Source organism: Thamnophis elegans, chromosome 10 (assembly GCF_009769535.1).
Source record: "Thamnophis elegans isolate rThaEle1 chromosome 10, rThaEle1.pri, whole genome shotgun sequence".
Taxonomy (NCBI): Eukaryota; Metazoa; Chordata; class Lepidosauria; order Squamata; family Colubridae; genus Thamnophis; species Thamnophis elegans.
The window spans coordinates 28,025,302-28,046,566 of record NC_045550.1 but is presented as its reverse complement, the minus strand read 5'-3'; the positions used below and the strand labels follow the sequence as shown (position 1 = coordinate 28,046,566).

The 21,265-nt window shown below is 37.4% G+C and overlaps 1 protein-coding gene across 1 annotated transcript in view; it reads left to right on the top strand.

Moving 5' to 3' along the window:
• Nucleotides 1–21,265, top strand: part of MYO7B (myosin VIIB) — a 63,391-nt gene that overhangs the window by 19,314 nt on the left and 22,812 nt on the right. Inside the window, exons 15-28 of the mRNA XM_032225648.1 lie at nt 1,552–1,689; nt 2,946–3,098; nt 4,410–4,505; nt 5,575–5,669; nt 7,354–7,438; nt 7,526–7,741; nt 10,059–10,247; nt 11,157–11,372; nt 13,509–13,670; nt 15,446–15,526; nt 15,933–16,060; nt 17,797–17,923; nt 18,868–18,987; nt 20,685–20,858. Of these exons, the coding sequence (XP_032081539.1) occupies nt 1,552–1,689; nt 2,946–3,098; nt 4,410–4,505; nt 5,575–5,669; nt 7,354–7,438; nt 7,526–7,741; nt 10,059–10,247; nt 11,157–11,372; nt 13,509–13,670; nt 15,446–15,526; nt 15,933–16,060; nt 17,797–17,923; nt 18,868–18,987; nt 20,685–20,858 (1,980 nt within the window). The remainder of the gene's footprint in view (nt 1–1,551; nt 1,690–2,945; nt 3,099–4,409; nt 4,506–5,574; nt 5,670–7,353; nt 7,439–7,525; nt 7,742–10,058; nt 10,248–11,156; nt 11,373–13,508; nt 13,671–15,445; nt 15,527–15,932; nt 16,061–17,796; nt 17,924–18,867; nt 18,988–20,684; nt 20,859–21,265) is intronic.

Below are 21,265 nucleotides of genomic sequence, written 5' to 3'. Positions count from 1 at the left end.
ATCAGAGAGTGGTGAAGAGCCTGTAAAATGGTTGTATTGTTTGTGTATTATTATTGTCTCCTAATGAATGTAAACTTCTCATTTTCAGCAAAAAACACCTATTTGGGAAAATGTATTCACTTAAAGACCATGGCATTCACTTACCAACTCTGGTATTTGCTTAATGATTGCTGAAAAAACTGAAAAAATTGGGCCCAGTTACATGATGTCTCAGTTTATGACCACAATGACTTACAATCATACTTCCAGGGTCCAGTTATAAGTCAAGGACTATCTCTATTGTTTGCATTGTTGTTTTATTCTATGTGCTTAGTATTGTTTATGTAAGGTGCCCAAAGTCTGCCCAAATTGTAAGCTGCCCAAATAAATTAAACTGAAATAAAGGATTGTCCTTTATAATAAAGTATGATCCCTGTGCTATCAATTCACATACAATGTTTTCTTCTTCTTTAAAAAAAAAATCTATTATATTCTTTTATTTAATAACATACTTGATTAAAATATTTTTCTTTTTTCTCTCTGGCTTGTGTTCAGTTATAATATTGTTCAAGGCTTTTGTTCTATCATGACAGTTTATTATACAAACTATTTGGATTTCTTTTTCATAATACAGGTTTTTCCTTCTTCCTTTTCACATAAATTAAAGTACTGAATCTCTTCTTAACACTGATTTTATATTCTGACTTATGTTCCCCAGGCAATATCTTATTAGCATTTAGATCTTCTTTTATTTTCAAAGTATGATCTATATGCAAAATTATTGGTAAGATCCAATAATTTGCAAAGTTGTGTACTGCAAAGATGAAATTTATGCTGCTCCTTTCTCCTCTGAGCATTTATGTGGCATCATCATGAGACTTTGGACAAACAGCAAGCTTATATGAAACTAAAACAAAGAAAGGAGCAGACTTAAATATGCATTCATTAGCAAAGTATCTAGAACATTTTACATGGAAATGTTATTTCAAGAAAGATAGAAAAACGTTTTGCTGCAGGTATATATATCAGGTTCATTTTGAATTCCTTTAATGCTGAGAAAAAATTGAACTATTAAACTTGCAAAGTATATTAAACTTTATATATTTGCATATATAGGACATCTATGTCCTATATCAGAGGTGTTAAACTCAATTTCATTGAGGGCCGCATCAGGATTGTATATGATCTTGGGGGACTGGGGTCGGCGTGGCAGTGAGGGTGTATGGCCAGCTTAAGGTCATTTGTGTCGGCACCTGTAGTGGCCCGAATGTGCGCAGCCCTCCTGGACTCTGTTTTCACTGGCAGAAGGTTGCAGGAGGCTGTCGTAGCTGAAAACAGAACTTGGGAGCCCATTTTCATTGGCAGAGGCACTCCCAGCCGGTCCTTCACTGTTTTCAGGGCAGCCCCATAGGCCAGATCTCAGCACCCCATGGGCTGGATCCAGCCCGCGGGCCTTGAGTTTGACACCCCTGTCCTATATTTTTTTTCCTGTAAACAATTTACATCATTGCTGTAAATTCTTTGCTGATGGTAATTTGGCATTTATGCCATTTCTGTATTTTCTGCCCTCAGGGATCAGATTCTGGCAAACGCTTGTCTACATTAGCAGGACAATTCAAACAGTCTCTGGAGCAGTTGATGAAAATCTTGAACAGCTGTCAGCCTTATTTTATCCGCTGCCTTAAACCCAATGACCAAAAGAAACCCATGGTAAACTTCATTATGCTCCTCATATGTCATGTCATATGGTTTCAGGAGGGGGGGGAATTAATTTTCTAAGAATTATATAATTGATTAATAATGTATTTCTTAGATTTTTAATAGTTTCCAGAAGAAATAACTATATTAATCTGTATGCCACAAATACTGCCAGATGATGTCTTGTGATAAATTCCCCAGAATTCCAGGAGCTGAAGTCCACATATTTTAAAGTTGCCAGATTTGAAAAACACTGTTTGCCCTAACCACAAGTAGAACATATTGCACTTTTTAATTTTCCTTATATAAAGGATATTGCCACATGAAAATAGGTATAATAAAAATTGCAAATTAAAGTAAGTAAAAATTTAATAAGTTTATTCTACACTTGGACCATTCTTGGTTGGTTTAAGTCAGATATCACAGCATTTTCAAGACATACCATATCCAGAAGAAAAGAAATGCTAAACATTGCTTTTTCTTATTGTCACTGGATTGTTCATACCTTGCAAATTGTAAATTATTTTCAGGGGAAAAAAGCATTTATTCAGAATTTCCAGACAAGGGAACAATTGATTTCATTTTACATTACTTTATATGGTACATGTACAGATACACTAAGCAGCCCTCATGAGTAGCAACATATAGCTGAGCTTGCCTGATCTCAAAAAGCTAAGCAGGGTAAGACTTGGTTAGTACTCAGAGGGGAGGCTGCCAGTAACAGGGCACATTAGACTGGAATGTGGAAAAATGACAGAAACCATTGCCATTTTGTTGCCAAGAAAATGAGACAGCTGACTTGATTAAATCATCAGAAGCCAAATTTGATGCACAGACTGCTCTATTTCAGAAATATGCTTTTTTTCCTCTGTGCGACCAGGTGATTTAGACCAGTGGTGGGTTGCGAATCCCATTTTACTGCCTGGGCGAGGCTTCGCGACGCTTCTGCTGCCCAGCGGAGTGTCGTGCAGACGCTGTATGCATCATGCGCATGCGCGGAAGCACAGAAGCCTTAAAAGACAGGAAAGGAGCTCAGGCAGGTGGGCCCTCCGGAGCACCGTACCGGAACGGTATCTGGTGCTCCGGGCAGGCTCCGGTACGCCCGTACCGGGGCATACTTCCTGCAACCCACCGCCGGTTTAGACCTACCTGAAAATATGATTTAAAAACAAAACAAAACAATATTTTTCATTGAATCAACTTTGGATTTGTTTAGTTAGAGAATGTTTATGTTTCTGTGGTAAATTTGGCGTTTCTTTCATTTTCAGCAATTTGATAGAGAACTCTGTATCCGACAGCTATACTACTCTGGCATGATGGAAACCATACGGATTAGGAAAGCTGGCTATCCAATTCGCTATAGCTTTGCAGATTTCTTTCAGAGATACAGAGCCCTACGGCCGGTGCCAGCTAGAGAACAGGTACTTTCAGGATTGGTTATTGTTTTAAATTGCTCTTTTAAAATAATAAGTGGAAATAAAGCAGATTGATCTGTTCTAAAATCTGTTCCTACAGCATTTATTATGTGCAGTATCAGCATCAATATTAAATTTTGTAAATAAATATAAATAAATTGTAACATAACAGAGTATAAGTATAAATAAATTCTAGCATAACAGTGATTAACAGAGGTGGAAGGGGTCTTGTAGGTCATCTAGTCCAATCCCCTGCCCAAGCAGGAGACCCTACACCATTTCTGAGAAATGGCAGTCCAATATCTTCTGGAAAGTTCCCACAACGTCCGAAAGCAAGCTGTTCCATTGATTGATTGTTCTCACTGTCAGAAAATTTCTCCTTATTTCTAGGTTGAATCTCTCCTTGATCAATTTTCATCTATTATTCCTTGTATGGCCTTTGGGTGCCTTAGAAAATAGCTTGACCCCCTCCTCTCTGTGGCAGCCCCTCAAATATTGGAACACTGCTATCATGTCTCTCCTGATCCTTCTCTTCACTAGACTAGCCATGCCCAGTTCCTGTAACCATTCTTCACATGTTTTAGTCTCCAATCCTCTAATCATCTTCATTGATCTTCTCTGCACTTTTTAGAGAGTCTCAACGTCTTTTTTATAGTGTGGTGACCAAAACTGAATGCGGTACTCTAGATGTGGTCTTACTAGGGCTTTATAGCCTTAATTCGAACAGCTCACACTCTGCTAGAGTTCCCTGGGGATGGGCTCCAGCATGAGTCCAAAAGCATGGAATACAAAACCTCTGATCCCGGTGACCAACCCAGATTGGATCTATAAATATTCTTAGTTTTCCTTTAGCACCTTGCAATCTATTTCTTTTATTTTTGTTGAACAGTAATTATCAAACATTTTGAAGTAAATCTGTGGAAAAAATAGTAATTGCTAACACTTCGATAATCAACAAGAGATGAATTAACAAGGTTTCTTTAATCAGTTTATTAGAAAAGATTGCAGATAATCTTAGAATAATGAAACATCAGAGGCAGAAACCATAATACTACCAATTTGGGCAGGTGTTACATATGGTAATTTATTATATGTTTTAATGACAGCGCTTGATCTCTCATTTCTCCTGTTATGAGATATTATTTGCAAATAGAGAGGAAAAATGTATAAAAAGGTACTCCCTAAGCATGGCCACAGTTTGAAATGCCAGTTGTTAAAAATTCATATAAATTTTATGACTCGATAAATAAAATTATTTCTTATGTAGCCTTTGTATTTTTACTTTAAATTAAATGAGATTGTTATTTTCCATTTCAGCTGAAAAATGATGTTCGTCAGAATTGCATTTCTATCTGTAAGAAAGTAATGGAAGATGAAGATTGGAAAATTGGCAAAACCAAAGTTTTTCTGAAAGTAAGTTACACAGTTTCACAGGCAGATGTTTTTCATGACTAACTGTACAAGCCTGTTTCTATTTCCAAGAAACAAATCCAATTGGATTCAGTGTGGTTTATGGTATGTCCAATTGCATGTAGGCTGATGGTATAATCTTAAGCATTTTCACTTGAATTATTCAGATAATTCTTGGTAAAAATAGGTTCCAGAGCTCCATTCTGTTTTGTGGGATAAACCTAAGGCCATATTGGAAAGCAGGAATATCCAAGTGAAAAATAGAGATAGATGGAGTCAGAATTTTAAAAAAAATCAGGGTATAAATTAACTTTGAAGATATAAGATAATTATTCTATTCTGATCAAATAAATGCTTCCTTGATGTCCAAAAAAGGATGTGGAAATCATAATATATAAACAACTCATTTAGATATACTTTTATCCCTACCTCTGAATTTTTTTCTTACAAGTAAGATAAGTTGCTCATAACTAATAAATGTATTTTTGAACAATCCCCCAAAAATCTGAATGGTGAATGGTGAAACACTTGAATGGTGAAATACTCCAATGTACATATATTTTTATTCCTTTATTTCTGTCTGGATAAGTAATGCTATGTGCAGCACAGAAGAATAAGAAATACTCTTCTCTTTTTAAGAATCTCCTCAAATCTTTTCCAGACATGACTTTTTAAGCCTTTGTTTTCTCTCCATTTATTCTGTTTCAAAATGTTTGTTTTGCAGCTTGATCCTGATTCATGTTTTCATATGGTGGAATTGAATTACACTGGCTGGCAAAAGCTGACTGTTAAAGTTTCTGGAATTTTGTGAGCTGAGCCGCTATGCATGGCATGCAAATTAGTTGGTCTATGGCTAGCAATGTGGCAGCAGCAGCAGAGCCAGCACAACTGTTTTTTTTTAAATATTTATCAGGGCACCATTGATCAACTGCCAGTGGGTATAATAATAAATTGAATTGTTAAGAAGAACAATTAAATCCAGCTACCATTGTGTATACAGAATCATTTAATCTGTTTTGCTTCAGCCTTAGTTCAAATAGGTGTGTTTTTATTTTTGTCAAATCTTTAATAGGATTATCACGATACAGTTCTGGAGGTCCAGCGTGACAAGGCACTCAGAGAAAAAGCCATTCTAATTCAGAAGGTGCTCAGGGGAGTCAAAGACAGGTAAACATGTTTAACGGTAGTGACAAATGTGAATTACTAACAGTTACAGTTGTGCATTGTTTAGATCGGGGTTTTCAAACTGTGTGGACCATAGAGTCCTTGAGTTCCTCAGGAACATGATAAGGTTCTTTGACAGACTAAAAGAGAAACAAACAAATTCAACTGGATGAAGTCAGTTTGCCATGATTGGCACTTTGACTTTTGATCAGCTGTTTCCAATATTTTAAAAAACCAACAAGTTGGGCAGCCTGAAAAAGCTTGAGACCCTCTGTCTAGAATGCAATAAGATCCTCAAAGAGCAAAAACAAGCAGGACAGAGAGAAAAGATGGTAGTTTACACCAGTGGTGGGTTTCAAATTTTTTTAGAACCTCTTCTGTAGGTGTGGCCTGCTTTGTGGGAGTGGCTTTCCTGCCATGTGACTGGGTGGGAGTGGCTTGCCAGCCATGTGACCAGATGGGTGTGGCCAACTTGTAAAATGTGGTGAAACTCACTTAACAACGCTCTTGCTTAGCAACCAAAATGTTGGCTCAGAAACTCTGGCATTGAAGTGTGCAAGTCTTAAAGCTGTCAAGTTACAAGACCCTTGCACCCCTAACCCTTTAGAAACCCCCCCCAGGGGTGTTCAAACTGAACAGCTTTAAGACTTGTGGACTTCAACTCCCAGAATTCCTCCTCTTGCTCTTCATCTTGATGATGTGCGGATGGGCGGGGGGAGGGAGCTGGAACTGGCACTGTAGATTTGTGGAACCTCTTCTATAGAAGAGGTTAGAACTGGCAGGAACCCACCCCTGGTTTATACCCTAGGGGGCAAAAGATTCTCCTTCCATTCGAGAAAGAGGAAAACCCATAACTAGTAGTGACTATAGGGGGAGGGGTGTCCAAAAAGACAAGATGACAGCCACTATCAGGCAATTGAAGTCCCACCCATTTTTTATGTTCTTCTTCAATATCACATGTAAAAAAGGGTGGGCTTTTTGGATGCCATCTTGACTTTATGGACCTCTTCCTGTTATGCAACCCTCCCATAACCAAACAAATCAATGTGTTGTCTAGGTTTTAATCTACTCTATCTGGCTAACAAGAAATAAAAGGATAAAGTTCATGATTTAAAAAAAAACATGTAAAAGAGAAACAAACAAATACAGTAGTCCAGAGAGGACTGAACATGCTTAATAAACACGGAAAGTTGGAAAAGAAATAGGAAATGGTGATGAATGGAATACCATCCATGGAGTAACAGGATCACTGCATTTAAACTTTACTATTATTTGTTCCAAACCTTCTTACCCACAATAATGGAGCCACAACAAATACCTAATCTCCTCTAAAACATGCTAAATCACTTTAACCCATTTAGGCGCTTGAATTTTTTTCTCTCTAAATTCATGATACATTGAGCATTAAAGTGTTAGTGTTAAAGGAAAAACCACTTAGAATAGTTCATGTCTATTTAAGATAATTCCAGTACCCCATAGAAGAGGGAGTTCATACATGTCATCGTTTTCATTTAGAAAATGAAATCACTTAGTCTTGATATAATTCGGGTGCTTTCCTGATTTGGTTTTTGGGATAACTCCATTTTTTCTCCAGCACCTGTTCTATTGGGTGTGCTCTGAACACTCCTTTAATATTCTTTTTCTTTGTAGAATAAGTTGTGTTTCTTGTTATTCTTTCTCTGTAAAGGAAACAGTTTCTGAAGCAGAGACAAAGTGCTGTAGTTATACAGGCAGCCTGGAGAGGATACTTTGCTCGTAAAAATTTTAGAATGGTAAGAATTTGCCTTTGACCCTGAAATCCAGCAATAGAAGATGTTTTGCACCACAATTAATGTCAGGCTGTTATTTCTCCCATATAGCTCATATTGGGATTTGAACGTCTGCAAGCCCTTTTCCGGAGCAAACAGCTTATGAAGAAGTATGAAGAAGCCCGTGGGAACATGATTAAGTTTCAAGCGTTGTGCCGAGGTTACCTGATGCGCCAGAAAATTGCTGAGCAGCTGAAAGCTGTGTGTGTGATACAGGCTTATGCCAGGGGAATGTTTGTTCGTAAGACTTTGCACAAAATGAAGAAGGTAGGTAGTATGATTGGAAACATGGAAATAGGAATCACACAACAAGTCTTGTTCATAGAACTTGTGAAGAATAGTAATTTTGATGATGGAATAAAATAGCTACTGTATTTTTCGGAGTATAAGACGCACCCTTTTCCCTCAAAAAAGAGGCTGAAAATCTGGGTGCGTCTTATACACTGAATACAGCATTTTGGTCCTACCAAAACCCTGCTCTCTTTGCAAAAATGGCTGTGTCCTGGGGGCTGGGGAGGGCAAAAATGAATGAAAAACAGGCCATTTTTTGCTCGTGTTTGCCCCCCAGCCCCCAGGAGCACTCTATAAGCCTCCTAAAGGCTATACATGCCCGTTTTCATGAAAAACAGGCCATTTTTGGAAGGTCTGCAGAATGCAAAAACTTTTTTTTAAAATTTGCCTCTTCAAAATCTTGTGGGGTCTTATATTCCGGTGCCTCTTATACTCCCCAAAATACAGCATACCTCCAAAGAGAGTGACTAGTTATAGCTTGTTTACTATAATTAAAGTGTTGAAGCTGGGAACTCATAACTAGGACATGGGAACAGAATGGCTAAAATTAGTATTATATCAGTCTGTTTCTTTGTTAAATAAATATTTAAAAATAACAGTGTCAAAATTACTTAAGATTATTGTCAATACAACAATCCACTATTACGCATCCCTGACAGATGGCCATTTAGCATTACTTAATGTTTTCAGAAAAAGAGAGTTCACCTTTTTCTGAGGCAGTGGTTTTTCCCGGTGATTAGCTATTGCCATCAGTACTTGTCAATGTCCAATCAAAATCTACTCCCCTCCAGCTCAAACCTATTCCTTCTTGTCTTATCTTCTAAAACATCTGGAAAATTTTGCCCTGTCTCTTATCTATGACAATCTTTCAATACCTCAGTTGCTGAATAATCTCAATTTTTGATTTGATAGAAGATAAAAATGTATAAAGTTTTCTTCTACAATAATTTCTTGAAAAGGGTGAACTCAATATTTTGCTTTAAAGTGGGTTTTAAGGTATAATGGGATGCACTTGAAGGCATACATACTTAGGATGTGGTATGTGCTGATTGCCTGCCTGCCTGCCTGCCTCAGGTGAGGACCGTCTAAGGCAGTGGTTCTCAACCTTCCCAATACCGTGACCCTTTAATACAGTTCCTCATGTTGTGGTGACCCCCAACCATAAAAATGGTGTCTCGGTTCCTAAGACCATCGAAAATATGTGTTTTCCAATAGTCTTAGGCGACCCCTGTGAAAGGGTCGTTCGACACCCAAAGCAGTCCTGACCCACAGGTTGAGAACCACTGGTCTAAGGCCTTTTTCTCTGCAAATCTTACAATACCCATGATCCTTAGGAGAGCCCATTCAGCAAATGCTACCATCAGGTACATTTCCACAGACAAATTCCTTCTGACCAGAGTTACTAGGGAGTAGTCAGCAGAAGGAAAATACATATGATGATATTAAAACCCTTTTAGAATGGAGTCACGCTTTCGGTAAGAAATCAAGTCTATATCATGTGTTTAGTCAAAAAACTAAAAAGTTGAAAGGAAACAAAAGGAAAGGAGAAAAAAGATGAAAGAAAACTGACTTCTGAAAGGATTATCTCAGTAGCAACTCCTTGAACCAGGAAGACAGAGATGGAATAACAAGAAGGTATAATAAAGTCACCAAACCCAAATAATCTTCTGTATGATCAAATCCAAATATCAACCCATATCCAGCTTACTATTTCTTAGATTGCAACTATTTTCTAGCCTGGTTTCTGGATATGGGCGCTACTTATCTTTTTGAGCCAGCCCTGGGAGAGTGCTCTCATTCCTCTAGGAAAGGCAAGAAGAGGACAATATCTTAGTTCATTAGTGTTTGATTTTTGCAAGTTTCAGATTTCTCTGCCCATTTACCTGTATCAACATATCAGGTTTTCCTTTCTGAATCTCTTGAGTGGGATTTCTTTTGCTTAACTAGATGAGGCCACTGGGCCAAAATATAAATACAGTAGCTTTCTGTTAACATTTAAACATCCCTCAGTTCCTTGAAGCAATGTTTAATAAATTTCCAGGAATAAAATTATTGTTGGAGCAGCCGGAGCATGTTTGCGGTAGTGCCTCCTGGTTTTTATTTTATTTTATCAATTTGTAGGACTCCCATTGGATCTTTTTTCATTGTTGGAGTTTCCAGTGTCAAATCATTGAATAGGAACTAATTTTGTTACTTTGTTCTGATGATGCAGGAGTAGTTATAAAGTGCAATTTGTACATATAAAGTCCTAACTCAATCCCTAAGTCCACCTTAATGGATTCCTTTCATTTAGTTACAGGAACATTTGGCAATTCCAGAATCAGAAGATTATAGTAAGAAATTAAAAGTAAAGGATTCTGAAGAAAACAAACATGGATCAATGTATGATGACATCAGTGATCAGGAAATGGTGGACAGAGTATTTGGTTTCTTGCCTTCTTTCATTGGAGGGCAAGAAGGCCAAGCTCCTTTGGGCTTTGAGGTAAGAAGAGATGGAGATATAATTAAATTGATTGTCTATTGTAATAGTATCACCTTCTGAGGTTGGAGAAAGAGCAATAGCCTAGACAACAATCTGGTGAACAAAATCTGACTCCAAAGGAGAAAATGGCAAATGTATTTAGGAGGGACCCTCCCTGGTTTTTGGTGAGTAAAAGTGAGAAACCAGAGGGGTACCTTCAGTTTTGCAAGCTTCTAGCAATGTAACCTTGTAATAAAAATAGGTCTAGTTTTCCTGATTGTGCTTCTTGAATAATGAAGTAATTTTGAGGAACGTATGAGCACATTTGAACATTTCAAAATATATCATTAAAATGGCTGCATTGCTGATTGCAACTAAAGTAAAAAATAATGATTGACCAGAAAGAAAAACTGATAAAGTTATTTCACATTACCTCCTTTATTCACCACCACAACTTACAGTTGCCCTATTTCTGGGCAGTGAATACCATGCAAAAGTAGAGCAATGGATTTCATCCACTCACCATTTTAATGTTTATTTTCTGGGAGTCATTAGGAAGTTGACCAGAAAATCCCCATTTCTCAGAAGTCAAATCTCTGAGGCTGCCATAGCAATTTGAGCAAGATGGCTGTCCTCTCATTTCCCAGAGCTATAAACCTGCTGGAGACTGCTGTCTATCAATCTCTTCATGGGGAGCAGCTGTTTGGAGCACTTGTCCAGAGAGGCCTTCTTCATTCCACTGTTGTCATAGGCATCATTTCTGTGGAATCATCTTCACTCTACCTTTCTTTCCTGGAATGCAATCCCTGAGTGCTGAAGAGGACGTTATTTAGATTTTTTATGCCTGCAATTTCAACACCTATATCAAGTCTAAGTTAACAACACTAGGGAATTAAAACAAAACTGTTTTTCTACTTCTGTACCTTGTAGGACCTGGAGAAAAAAACACAGAGACACAAGCTGCATGAGATAGACCTGGATATGATCCCCATAACGGTAGAGCTGAATGAGGAGGCAGATGACTTGGCACAATACAACTTCCCCAAATTTGCAGCAACTCACTTCCAGGGATCTGCCACTTATACACACATTAGACGTCCACTGCGCCACCCTTTGCTTTATCATGATGAAAAGGATGATATTTTGGTAATTATTTACCTTCATTTAATGTGTTTTTAAAATCAAAACTCCCAGTTCCTTGAAGTAATGTTTAATAAATTGCCTTTGGAATAAATTTGGAACAGCTTGTTTTCTTTCTCTGATAACAGGCAAAAAAATTAAAACAACTGTTTGTTACATAGCCTTTAGAAACTGAAGTGAAAGTTGTTCTGAATCAGACTATGTTTTTCCTGATAATTGGGAATGTGTTGCTGCAGACTGTACTGAATATTATAAAATGGATGTTAATGTAGTGATATGGCTAAGAAATTTATTTGGTTATGTTGATTTTTATTGTGTTTGCATATTGTACATGCTAAGTATATTTTAAGGCGCCGGATTAGAAACCAGGAGACTGAATTTTAGAGTCACTTTAGGCACCAAGTCATATGGGTGACTTTGGATCAATTGTTGTCTCCCAGGAAGCCCTAAGAAGAAAGAAAAGGCAAACTATTTCTTATAATCTTGCCAAGAAAACTGCAATGACTAGGCAATTGTTAAGAGTTAACACTGTCTCAAAGGTTAAATAATAAATGATAAATGATAAACTATAAATGATAAATAAATTTAGAAGATATTACCATAACAATTGATGGCCACGGACCTATCTCCTATAAATTGGTCTTTTTCAGTCATCTAATAACTGCAAATATTAAAAGTTCAATCTTTACTTCAGTTTTAATTAATCCTTTATTTAAAAAATAGGAAACATTTGTCATTCCAAGCTCAATGAAAAAGTTACCAACAATATAAAGATCAGAAACAAAGAAAGCAACCTATCCTACCATGACAAGGAGTTCCAGACAATTGACACAATGGCCATGTATAAAATTGTCTGGTTTAATCCCTACATTCTCATTTTGTCTAATTGCTGAAAGACACAAGTCACTGCAGTTGAGGAACACAGTTTGTTCTCAATTTTTTCAAGATTTATAGACAAGAATCAGCACATTGAAATTGACTCAGAACAGTTTAGTAGCCTTTGTAGCTGTTTCAAAATGAATATTCTGTTGTTTGGCTGATGAATTCTTCAGTAGATGTTGTTTTCAAGCACTTTTTAAGGACGGATCTGTGCAGAAAATTAAAGGTTTACACCTTGGTAGAAAAGTCTGCTGCAATGTTATTCTAAACTAAAATACTAACATCACCCTATTTGGACAATGAATACTTTAAAGCAGTGTTTCTCAACCTTGGCAACTTGAAGATGTCCGGACTTCAATTCCCAGAATTCCCCAGCCAGTGAATGCGAATGCTGGCTGGGGAATTCTGGGAATTGAAGTCCGGACATCTTTAAGTTGCCAAGGTTGAGAAACACTGCTTTAAAGTATTCATTTGTTACTAAACTTAGAAAATAAGTTTAAAATATTAGTTTAAAATATTTTTGTTCAGCCAATTTTGAAAACATTAACTATATTTAACATAAGCATGTAGAAATATTGAGGCATTATTTTACCATCTCTCTTGCAACTTGAAGGCCTATCCATTAAAAATGGCACATTATGATATATGATTTGTTTGTTCATTGCTGCTTAATTTTAGAAAATGATACCCAGCAACTTACTTCATAAAACATGATAAAGACCTAACATTGAGGTAAAAGGCAAATATGCAGCAAGATCATAAGTGTAATTTAGATTAGCCTTTTCCAATTTGCACATTCCAGATGTCTTACAATATTTTCAGGCAAAATTTGTGCCCATTTTTCATGGTAAAATATATACAATGAATTATTAATATTTCATTGTTTCCACGTTTTATTTTGGGAAGTACGCATTAAGTACAGTAATTGTATTTAATGAAACCACATACAGTTTTCTCTTTCCTAAATGTTGGTCTCAAAATAAGGCAACAGTAACAAAATTGAATTGTTTGGACAAAATGGCAAAATCATCTATTGAATGAGTAGCCAGTGTTTCTCTTACACACATCATGTTTATTATTATAACTGTATGGTAAACATAGCAGTGCACTAATTCTCATAATGTTCAATAGGAATTAAGTACATTTATATGCTGATGCACAAAAATCAAGAAAGCTAATTTCTCTCCATTCAGCTAATAAGTATTTGTTAATGAAATGCATTATAATTGCAAGGACAGCATGTCTACTATCTGTTCTCACTAGGCCTCTCTAGCTGTATGGACCATCATTTTACAGTTCATGGGTGATTTGCCAGAAAGAGTACGGAATATCAACAGCAAGAGAAGTTCCAAGGAGACACAGATTATTGAAAGCTTTGGCAAAGAAAGCCAACCGCAACCTGTAAGCAGTTATCATCCAGATATAGTAAGGAAAATATATTTTTCATTGCTATAAGCTTATTTAAATAGAAAAATTAGAATCCGAATTCTTTGTTGCTCCACACTGATTTATGTCTAATTGTTATTTGCCCACTGAAGTGTTACTTGCAATGACAATTTCTGGTCTAGGATTTTCTCAGACAAATAAATTTATTTGGTGCAGGAAGTCTCTCACTCTCACTCTCTCTTCCTGAAGTGCTGATTCGGATTAGGACTGTCTGATCTAGTTCAATAAAAACATGTAGAGTGCAGAGACATTGTTGGAAATTCAGATTATGCTTCATAATGCTATTTTGCTTTGCAGCATGCTAGGTTCCTATCATTTTGATTTAACAGAGCAGGTAGGACAAGAAGCTTAAATAGCACTAGGAGAGGTGTCAGATGTCACTGACCATCTTGGCATCTTGGACAAGTGCTGCAACATGTAGTTCAGTGGTTCATAACATGGGCAGCTGTGGACAATTTGAACCCTGCAGCCAACAAGTATTTGTAGCCTGTGTGAAGGGCTTGATAATGCTAATATTTTCAGAGTTATCAAACATCTGAAATGTCATCTTGTGTGCCATGTACAAACCACAGATTCTGGGCTTCAGTGATTTTAGAAATGTTTGCTCTGTCTTTGGGGCTTAAATGTTAATTTATTTCAGCTATAGCTTGCTGATTTGAACTAGCAGAGGTACTGGGGACAGGGTAGCTATCCGTAATTGTTCTATTGTTAATTGTAAGCAGTTTGGGTTAGTCAGAAAATTGGGTCAAAGTTTATTAGCGCTCTGTTTATGAAAAGAAAACACCACATTCCATTTGGATGACAGCACATATAATTTGTAATGCTGCCAGGAAGTTAGTCTTAAGTGTCTACAAAACACTAGAAAGACTCAGCACGATCCTCATCTTACAAAAATGGAAGCAGACTCATTTTCAATTCTTTCTGTATATTCCATAATAGACTAAGAAACCTAGTTTCATTCCATCAGTAAAATAAGATGAGAATGGTTTGCTGTCATAATTTCTTCTTAAATTGAATCTTGAGTGAGAAGTCAAAAACAAAGTAATGTTTTTGCCTTTTAAAATTTCTTCAACTATACTGGTTAATTTTCTAAAACTTACTGTACACTGCTAGTAGAGCAGTAATGACTTAGAACAGTGTTTCTCAACCTTGGTAACTTGAAGATGTCCAGACTTCAATTCCCAGAATTCCCCAGCCAGCAAATGCTGGCTGGGGAATTCTGGGAGTTGAAGTCTGGACATCTTCAAGTTGTCAAGGTTGAGAAACACTGACTTAGAATGTATAGCATTAATGTCTTAGAATGTCCTAGAATGTGACATTTTTCTAACATAAATGTCCATGACAAATTTATTGAGCCTAATAAAGAATGTAACATTTTGTTAAACTCCGCACCCAAGGTAGCCATCAATTAATAGCTATTATTTAACCAATTACTTTTACGCCATTCTATTTCTGAAGACAAGTGACTTAAAATACTAATTTAAAAAAATATAATATAAAAATAGTAACATAAGCAGTAATATCTTGATGGGTAATTAAGTGACACTACAAAGAGGAGAAAAAGATTTCTTTCCAAAATTATTTGTTACAAATAATGATAAAAAACAATGTTCGAGACTTTAAAAAACTGCTTTCTTCATATTATAACCCAATGCTTATGAGTGCTGGCTCCCCCCCCTTTTTTTTACAGTTTCTATCTGTTTTAGGGAATCAAGCTAACTCTTTTCTTCTTCTTCATAAATTGGATAACTTAGGTAGACATCAAAAAAGCTAACAAGTTCTCCAAGGTAATTTCTTCTGTGAAATTGAAGCACAACTCCAAAATGGCTGATAAGGTTTGTTGCATATTTTCTTCTCACTATCCAATAGGCATTACAGTGTCCTATTGAAAATAGATGTTGTGGGGCTTATTGCAAGGGAGAAACTTTCTGAGAAAGCTGCAGACATGTGCAGATGTTTCCGCTTCCTCTTGTATCTTGAATATAAAATGAATAATGCCAACAAACTATATTGCAGATGAACAGACATGCATTCCCCATGTCCAAAGCAACATAGGAAGAATGGAGCATATATCTTGCCTATAATAGGAACTTCCTACTTTGTTTTGAGATTAGTCTGGTCCAAACATTTAAAGCGGACCAGGTTGGAGGGGCTGAGCTGGTGTTCCATTCCAGCATGGATTGGATGCCATTTAAAACAATTCTAATCAAAAAAAGGTGAATGGTTTTATGCTTATTTTAGATAAAAAGCCAGCTGATGAATGGGGAAGATATGTTTCAGGAGGAATGCTCTGAGTCTGAGAGGCCTATGTCTAACCTTGAAAAAGTGCAGTTTATCATTGGAAATGCTATCCTGCGTCCTGCCATCAGGTATTACATTTATTAAATAGTACCTTTATTTTCAATAGCAAATGCACAGATCCAGATGTGCATCTAAAATGGCTTGAATAAAACTCAGATTTCCTTCAGCTATTGAAATCATGTACGTATGTGTATGTTTTTTGCAATAAGACTATATAAAAAGCTATTAAGCTTCATCAGAGGTGTTCCTGGTATCACTAATTATGTGGTTGGTACTTGTGTCACTTGTTTCTTGCATGTCTGACATTAACACTCTAAAGCAGTGTTTCTCAACCTTGGCCATTTGAAGATGTCCGGACTTCAACTCCCAGAATTCCCCAGCCAGCAAATGCTGGCTGGGGAATTCTGGGAGTTGAAGTCCGGACATCTTCAAGTGGCCAAGGTTGAGAAACACGGCTCTAAAGCATACTTTTTCTGATGGCCTATTTCAGCGATGGTGAACCTTTTTTGGCTCGAGTGCCATAAGCAGGGAGAGTGCAGGGGGGTTGTGTGCGGATGTGCCGCACCCACAATGCAATGTGCTCCCCCAGCACGCATGCGTGCATGACAGGCGCTCCCCCCCCCCATTTTTTGCATGCTTTTTTTGTCCTCCCCAGGCTCCAGAGGCTTTATAGGAGCCTGGAGAGGGCGAAAACAGCCTTCCCCTCCCAGAGGCCCTCTGGAAGCTTCAGGAGCTTTCCTGAAGCCTCCGGAGCGTAAAAACCCGGCCTTATGGGCAAACTGGAAATTTGGGAACAAACTTCCGGTTTGCTCATAGGGCCAGTTTAAGTCTTCTGGAGCATTTAGGGACCTTCCAGAAGCTTCCCTGAAAGCTCCGGAGGATGAAAAATGACCCAACGGACAAACCCAAAGTCCTATAAAGCCTCTGAAGCCTGGGGAGGGTGACAAATGGCTTTAAAAAAGGCTGAACTCAGCTGGCCAATGCGCACATGCGGGCAGGGCAACGCCTCGCGTGCCTGACAAATGGCTCCGTGTGCCACCTGTGGCACACGTGCCATAGGTTCACCATCCCAGACCTATGTTGTTTTTAATTTTCTTTGCAAGAAGCTTGAAGCAAAGTTTTTTCTACTGCTTTTGAGCTGAATTTCAGGATTTTTAAATATAAAGGTATAATATACTGTTTATTTTTGTATCAGGTGCATTTTTAAAGAAAAGTCATAAAATATTTTAGTTAAGCTTACACTTAAGTGAACAATATAATGCATGAGGTTTTAAATCTCTTAAATTTCACGTGAGATCCTCCATTTTTTGTTCAGTAACAAGAGTGAAGTTTCACAACTCATCTAAAGGACTTATTGGTTTGATTTCTTTTCCCTGCAAAGTAAACATTTTTATAGGTAAAACTGATGCACAGGGCATGAAATAACCCTGAAAACCAAAATGTATAAGTAACAGAGAATGACAGATATATTCAACACTGCATCCACCTTTCCCCTATGACACTTCAATTGTGCATTTTTCTATTTGTTTTGTTGAGAAAGTATTTGGGTTTTTAAAATCTTTTTTTCCCCCATTACAATTTTCCTTTTCCCCCTTATTATGCAAAATAGGAATGCCATTAAATCCTACATTCCCAAAAGGAGGGAAGACAAACCTTTTGGCTCTTCATTCCTGCTGTGGCCAACAGAGAGCACAGTCCTTTTTTGAAAATGTAATTAAATGTGATCTCTGGCCAAAAAAGTTTGCTAGCCTCTGAGATGATGAACTTGAAACATAACAAAATGCCTTTTTGTTTTCTATAACAGGGATGAGATTTATTGCCAGATCTGTAAACAACTCACTGAAAATAAAAATAAAACTAGTTATCACAGAGGTTGGATCTTGCTGTCACTCTGCCTTGGTTCTTTCTGCCCTTCAGACCAGTTTGTGAAGGTACTGATTCTGTAGTTGTTTGCTCCTAGTAAGAGCTACTTCAGTTAGTTGCTGAGGACCATGTGTAGAACAAAGCTTTAGCTCCAAGGTGACAAATGTCTTCAGAGTAGGGGCCAGATAAACTACTGCCATCATTCTGGAGTACTTTTTGCACAAGTTGCACAGAGACAGCTGGTGAAGCCATAGTTAAAATAGTTGCCTGAGGAAGCAGCAAGCACGCATTCTGTGCATATGAGGTAAATGTATTTCATTTAGGACCATGGGCTAGATCAGCACCGCCCAACCTTTTGGTCACCAGGGATCAGTTCTGTGGAGAGAGGTTTTTCCACAGACCAGATGGGACATGTTTTCACATGCTGCCTGCATTGCATGGATGGGGATTTACTTGTTTGCGTGGGCCAGTTTCTGGCCAGTCCACATTCCGGGGGTTGGGGACCCCTTGGCTAAATGGTTTTGGGTACAGGTTGCAAAGCTCTACTCTAGCCCATAGTTGCCTAATGCAAAATTCAGCAGCAACTATTCTCTATTCTTTCTAGGATTTCCCTTCTTATTGTATATCTTGATCTTCTTCCTCTTCACTCCCAATTCTTGGCGCTTTCTGTCTTAAAAACATCTTATTGGCAACATTTTAATTTTGACCATTATCGTGAAGTTTGTTTCTGTCTTACACAATGAAGGTTGACATTTGCACTTTTCAGACACAGGCCAAATATTTTCATGTTTGCAGCCTAAAAAATGATTTCACCTTCTATTTTGTTAAGCCCATTCTTAAAGTGTATTTAAAAAATATCATTATACTGGAGACATGATGTTCAAAGTGCAAAAAGTAACATGGAATTAACCGTAAACATTTTCATTATATTCTACTTACTGTTATAGAAGATCCAACAAACCTATGTGGCCATATGCTTTCAAATAACTTATTTTACTTCATACTACTGTAGTATCTACTAAATTTTATTCGGGGTGGACCATTATTGTATGCACCTTATTGTTCTGAACGGTTGAGGCGAACTTATATGAATGGAACACGATCTGAACCACCTAGCTGGATGGAGCTGCAGGTAACTATTACCCAAATTACATTACATTTTATCTTCTCTTTTCTTACATCAAAAATTATGGTGTGGTAGGACATAGTAATTCTAATTATCTAAATTAATATTTTCCAGTCTGATATCCTCCAGCTATGTTGAGTTAGAATTGCCATTGCCCTAAACATGCGGCATATAAGTGCAATCAAATCAAATCAAATCAACAGAATGAGCAATTATTTTGCAACCTTTTTCTGATATCTTTCCTTCCATGCCTGAAGTCATCTAGAGTAGGTTCCTCATTAGCTCTCTTCGTTCACTTCTTATGAAGGATCCAGCTGACACCATTTAGCTGAGTTTCTTATGAATTACATATTCTCTTTCTTTTAACAACCTTCATTTGAGACACATTTGCTGCACTAGCCATTCTAGGTAAACAAGGAAAAATCAGTATTTTTTCCAGAACTTTCTTTAAATTGCACAAATACAAGTTTATTTCCTGTGAAAGAAAATAAATTACCGAACTATTGAATTTTCCCCTCAAAATTGAATTTTTGCTATAAAAGGGATAAGTAAAAAAAGCTAGCAATTACCTTTGTCAAAAGCAATACAAAATGACTGTGGGGAAAGATCAGCTATTCAAGAGAGAAAAGATCTTACTAATATCTTGAGAGAACAGGAAAGAGTTGAAAGGAACAACTATCAAACAGAAAAAGATTAACATTGGAAAGGACTTTAGTGGATGTAACTTTATGAATAAACATTATAAGAGGAACCTGATGATGAGAAATAACATCTTTGGATAATACCATTTATACTTAAGCATAGAAAAAAGTACTTGGGAGTGGAGGTTCATTCTCCAAGCTTGTGGGTTGGCTTCCAAACATTTCATTACCAGACTAGATAACATATTCACTGGAGTTTAGGGGATGTCAATGTCCCTCTGTTTATAATGTCTTTGTGTGGTCAATAGATCTTGTGATGGGGATGTCACATCAGGTAAGGGTCTTATGATGGCTCTTGTGATGGGGAGGTAACATTAGGTGAGGATCATTGGGAGGTGAAGTGCTGGGTGGGGGGCATTGGGGTTGTGTGGATTGATTGAGGGTTGGTGCCACTGATGTGATCCACACCTGACCCATCATAAGACCCCTTCAATTGATGCAACGCACACTTGTCCCACCACAAGTCCCTCACCTGATGTGACCTTTCCATCATAAGACCTACTGACCGCACGAAGCCCTTATGAACAGAGGAACACTGACACTGATATCCCCTAAACTCCACTAAAGATGTTACTTAGCTTCCTAACGAAACATTTGAAACCAACCCCCAAGTTCAGAGAATGAACCTCCATCCTCACTCTATACCCAAGCTACAGATATTTGCTACCTTTTTATCATTAAGGCACTAAAAGGCATGGAAAAGTTAAATATTGATTAATTTATTCTAATAGTTCAACAAAGCCTTCCCTAACTACATGTAGATCATCTATATACACTATATCAGTGGTCTCCAACCTTGGCAACTTTAAGACTTGTGGACTTCAACTCCCAGAGTTCCTCAGCCAGCTTTGCTGGCTGAGGAACTCTGGGAGTTGGAGTCCACAAGTCTTAAAGTTGCCAAGGTTGGAGACCACTGCACTATATTGTAAAAGTTGAGATTCAATCTTCTTCATGTGTGGAATAGACTTCTATTTCTTAGTACTTACTTAACTTTGTTTTTAGGCAACCAAGAGTAAGAAGCCAATTACACTTAGTGTAATCATGATGAACGGCAACAGTACCAAAGTGCTTGCAGATTCAGCCTCCACTGCAAAGGAGATCTGCCAGCTGGTAGCTGATCAAATGAACTTAAAAGACATATTTGGCTTCTCTCTCTACATTGCTTTGTATGATAAGGTAAAATGGAGTTATGTGTCATGCCAATCTAAATGCTCTGGAAAAGCACATTTTTTAAATACTTTCATTTCTAATCTGTTATTTTTATATCCTAGGATGGGAACATTACTTCATAAAATACTTTCCTGAGTGGTTTAGGCTTTTCTTTTGCTGCCATACCAGGGTTCTAAATGTAAAAATGCAGTTTCCATCTCTTCCCAGATTTCACCAGCTGTTTACCCTTTTCTCACATAAATAGCACTAACTTAAGGAAATTCACATAATCAGAATTGGTAGTTTGCTTTTTTGGTGCAGCCTGGGGATTTTTCCCATGTATTCTTCTATTTAATCTGATCATATAAATATCGTTGTGTGAAAACAAAATAACCCAGGTGATCCAAAAGGCTGTGTATGTTTTTCATATATGT